A 3,809-nucleotide genomic window follows, 5' to 3' on the forward strand; every position below is an offset into this window, starting at 1 on the left:
CAGGCAGGGAGTTGACCTCACGTTAGGTGACGTCAACTCCTTCCCGCGCGCCTGTGAGGAGCGATCAGTGCGGCGACCAGTGACTGGTCCTCCTTGGAGTCAGGAGTCGGACGGTGCAGCAAAGAACATCGACTTTGCTTTGGAATCCAACTTCTGAAGAGTACTGGTGAGTGACAGGCACCCCCCCCCCCCCCACACACATTAGTTCCTCTCTGTACCAGTACCCCCCCCCCCCCCCTGGCAGGGGGGTACTGGTACAGAGAGGAATTAATGTGTGTGATGAGGGGGGGGGGGGTCTGATGTGCAGGGGGGTACTGGTACAGAGAGGAACGAATGTGCGGTGGGGGGGGGGGGGTACTGGTACATAGAGGAACTAATATATATGTGTCTGATGGGTGGGTCTGATGTGTAGGGGGCCCCTGCACATCAGACCCCCCCATCACACACATATATATTAGTTCCTCTATGTACCAGGACCCCCCCCCACCACCGCACATTCGTTCCTCTCTGTACCAGTACCCCCCTGCACATCAGACCCCCCCCCCCTCATCACACACATTAGTTCCTCTCTTTACCAGTACCCCCCCCCCCCCCACCACCACCACACAAGTAGTGCCGCGGTCGATCAGGTTCTCACAAGTGACGTAGAGGACGAGAGTGACATCACTTCTACCGATGACAACAGCCGCATTGCCGAGCATGAGTGGCCAGAATGTTGGTCCCAAGCACAAGTACAGTATTTCTCCACAAATTACAAGTGGCTGCTAAGCAAAAATCGAAAGTTGGGCTGTAGTGTGTGTAGTCAAGTTTGTGCTCGTGTAGACATGCAGCAAGGGCAGAGAGTGTCGCAGGAGTGGAGTGGGTGCTTAATCTCGTCTTATGGAAGGGACAAGGCTGCACAACAAAGCTCACTACGAAAGAAAATTAAAGAGCACAGAGACTCAATTTATCACAAGAAAGCAGTTGAAATAAAAGAGAAGGCAACACAAAATACAATGCAAAAACACATTGAAGATATGAGAAAGGCTGAATACGCCTCAACTTGCAATGTGTTTAGAACAGCTTATAAGATTGGCAAGCATGGGCGTCCCTTTACAGACATGCCAATAGATGTCCAGTTGCAAGTCTTAAATGGTGTCAAGATGGGCAGAGTTTTACACTCTAATAACTCGTGTGCAAATATACTGGATCACATTGCAGCTGAAATGAAAAAGAAGGTAGTCAATGACATAGTGATGAATGAAAGAAAACTGTGTGTGCTCATTGATGAATCGACTACAATAAGTGGAAAGTCTGTCCTTGTCGTGTGCCTGCGATCAGCTATTTCCAATGAACAGCCAGACACAGTATTTTTTGAACTCATTGAGCTGCAGGGGACCACAGCAAATGACATCACTGAAGCACTGTTAGAATGTCTTCATAATAATGGCTTTGACCCTCACTACCTACAGGAACATTTGTTGGCATTTGCTTGTGATGGAGCCTCAGTGATGCTTGGGAGGAAAGCAGGAGTTGCTGCGCAGCTTTGTTCCAAATTCCCTTACCTGTTTGTCTGGCATTGTTCCAATCACAGACTGGAACTGGCAGTTTGTGATGTTTTGAAGGAGGTTGGAGGAATCAACCACTTTAAAATATTTTTAGATCAGCTTTACTCCCTCTACCATGCATCCCCAAAAAACCAAAGGGAGTTAACAGAGAGTGCTCACAGTGTTGGACAGCGTCTCCTTGTGATAGGCCGTGTTTTATCAGTGCGTTGGGTTGCTTCAAGTGAGAGAACGGTGAAAGCAGTATGGGAGAACTACCCAGCTTTGCAGGTACACTTTACAAGTGCTGCTGCTGATACCAGCAGGGACTCAAGAGAGAGAGCAAAATACAAAGGACTCAATGATGTTCTCACTACTGTTTCTTTTGTGGTCAATCTTGGCATCATGTATGACGCTCTCACAGAACTCAGTGACCTCTCAAGAATGCTCCAGAGACGTGACATGACTTTGGATCAAGCCGACAGGCAGCTGGACCGACAGATCCGGGTGTTTGAGTCAATGGTATCCACACCTGGTCCCTACACACAAATTGCCATTGAGGCTGAAAATAAGAAAATCTTCAGAAATGTATGCCTGCATGAAAATGAGAGGGTTATAAAAATCAACCCTGGGCAATTTTTCCGTAGCCTGGCTGAAAATGTTAAGTGCAGGATGACTCCAACAACTTCCTCACATGTCAGTAGAACCTCATCTGAAAAGACAGACAGTCACCTCCTCTCAGACATCAAGGTCCTCCAGTCTGACTCCTGGCCTGCATCTCTTGAGATTCAATATGGTGATGCAGCGGTCAGACGTTTATGTCAGAGATTCAGAGTTGGGGAGAGGAAAAGTGTCCAAGGATTTAGGGAGTATAAAGACCTTAAAGCTTCCAAGACACCAGAAGACCTGAAGCCTCTTCTTAAAGCTGTCCACACCATTGCAGTATCAACAAGTGAATGCGAGCGAGCTTTCAGCTCAATGAATGATACTTTGACAGATAAAAGAAACTCTCTCGACATCAAAAGGCTTTCAAATCTGATCTTCCTGAAATGCAACGGACCACCCTTGGATCAGTTTAATGCACAAACATATGTGCAGACATGGCTGGCAAAAGGGAGGAGAAGTGCAGCCTTCACAAACTGCGAAGCCAAAAGTGCAAGGAAAGTGGAGCCCAAAACGTGCTGGAGCCTTTTCTAGGTAAAATGATTTGTACAATATTTTTCATTTTTCATTTGATGTACTGTGATTGTATTGAATCTGCTTTTGTATATTTTTCAGGGGTAAAGAAATTAACCTTCATCTTCAAGACTCAGGTTTATGTTTTACTGTTTACTGTTTACAGTTCTATGGTTAGTATGTTATTATAATTTTTATAAATTATTTTATGTACATTTTGTACAACATTTTGTTCAATACCCTTTTGCACATTTTATTTATGTTCAGTAGCTCTTTCTACAGTAGCTCTTTTTCAGGGTACTTTCTAAGGGTATTTTCATGCTCAGTATTGGGGGGGGGAGCACCGGCGCCTAATAGAGTACCGGCACCTCTTTTGGCCCACTTAAAGCACTGTGAAGAGTGGAAATATATTGCCTGGTATCGTCATGGGCATTTTCCAGGGAGTCAACCACATTAAACCACATGTTTAATGTCAGTGCGAACTGCCGCAATTTCAGCTCTGCAGGCTTCCGTAACTTCAGAAATAAGAACCCGAAAGTCCTCTTTTGTAGGAAAACGACTGAAATAGCTCGCCCATGGCTGTGGAGGTTCAGGCAGGGATGGAGGATCCATAACGGCAAGTGTTGGAGGGCTTGGGGATCTGGCCCAGATGTCAGAAGGGAGAGGGGAGCTGCTGTCCCCCTGGTCCAGCAATGGTGGGGCTGGGAGCTGCTTATTTTGCCAGGCCCCAAGCAGGGGGGTCCCAGGAAGGCTAGATGCAGGGTCCCCATGGTTAATATCCCGTCCCCTAGTAGCCACAGTACCTTTACATGCAGTCGCCCCCTGAGAAGTGGATCCAGGAGCCATCATGGCGGGATCCCTCCTTCCAGCAGAAGCAGGCCGAAAGTCTGGGGCGGCCGGTAAGAGCCCCAGGTCAGAGGGTCCACGTGTAGACACTGCAGATGGCGTTCCGGCTCCCTGAAGAGATCCAGCAGGAGTAAGTAGCACTGTGTCTTTCTCCCTGGCCAGGGTGCGGGAATCCGGCGAGGGGAGGGAGGAATGGCGGGAGGCCCTCTGTGCCTTGGTGCTGCGTGGTGGAAGCGCCGGACCCGGAGTGCAATCCCAGCACTG

The 3,809-nt window shown here is 48.1% G+C and overlaps 1 protein-coding gene across 1 annotated transcript; it reads left to right on the forward strand.

The window, feature by feature from the left end:
* The first annotated feature begins 824 nt into the window (after positions 1 to 824).
* LOC120980008 (E3 SUMO-protein ligase KIAA1586-like) lies at positions 825 to 2,720 on the forward strand. The gene has a single exon (XM_040408873.1). The coding sequence runs from the start codon at positions 825 to 827 to the stop codon at positions 2,718 to 2,720; it is 1,896 nt and encodes a 631-aa protein (XP_040264807.1).
* The last annotated feature ends 1,089 nt before the right edge of the window (positions 2,721 to 3,809 follow it).

This window comes from Bufo bufo, chromosome 10 (assembly GCF_905171765.1).
Source record: "Bufo bufo chromosome 10, aBufBuf1.1, whole genome shotgun sequence".
NCBI lineage: Eukaryota > Metazoa > Chordata > Amphibia > Anura > Bufonidae > Bufo > Bufo bufo.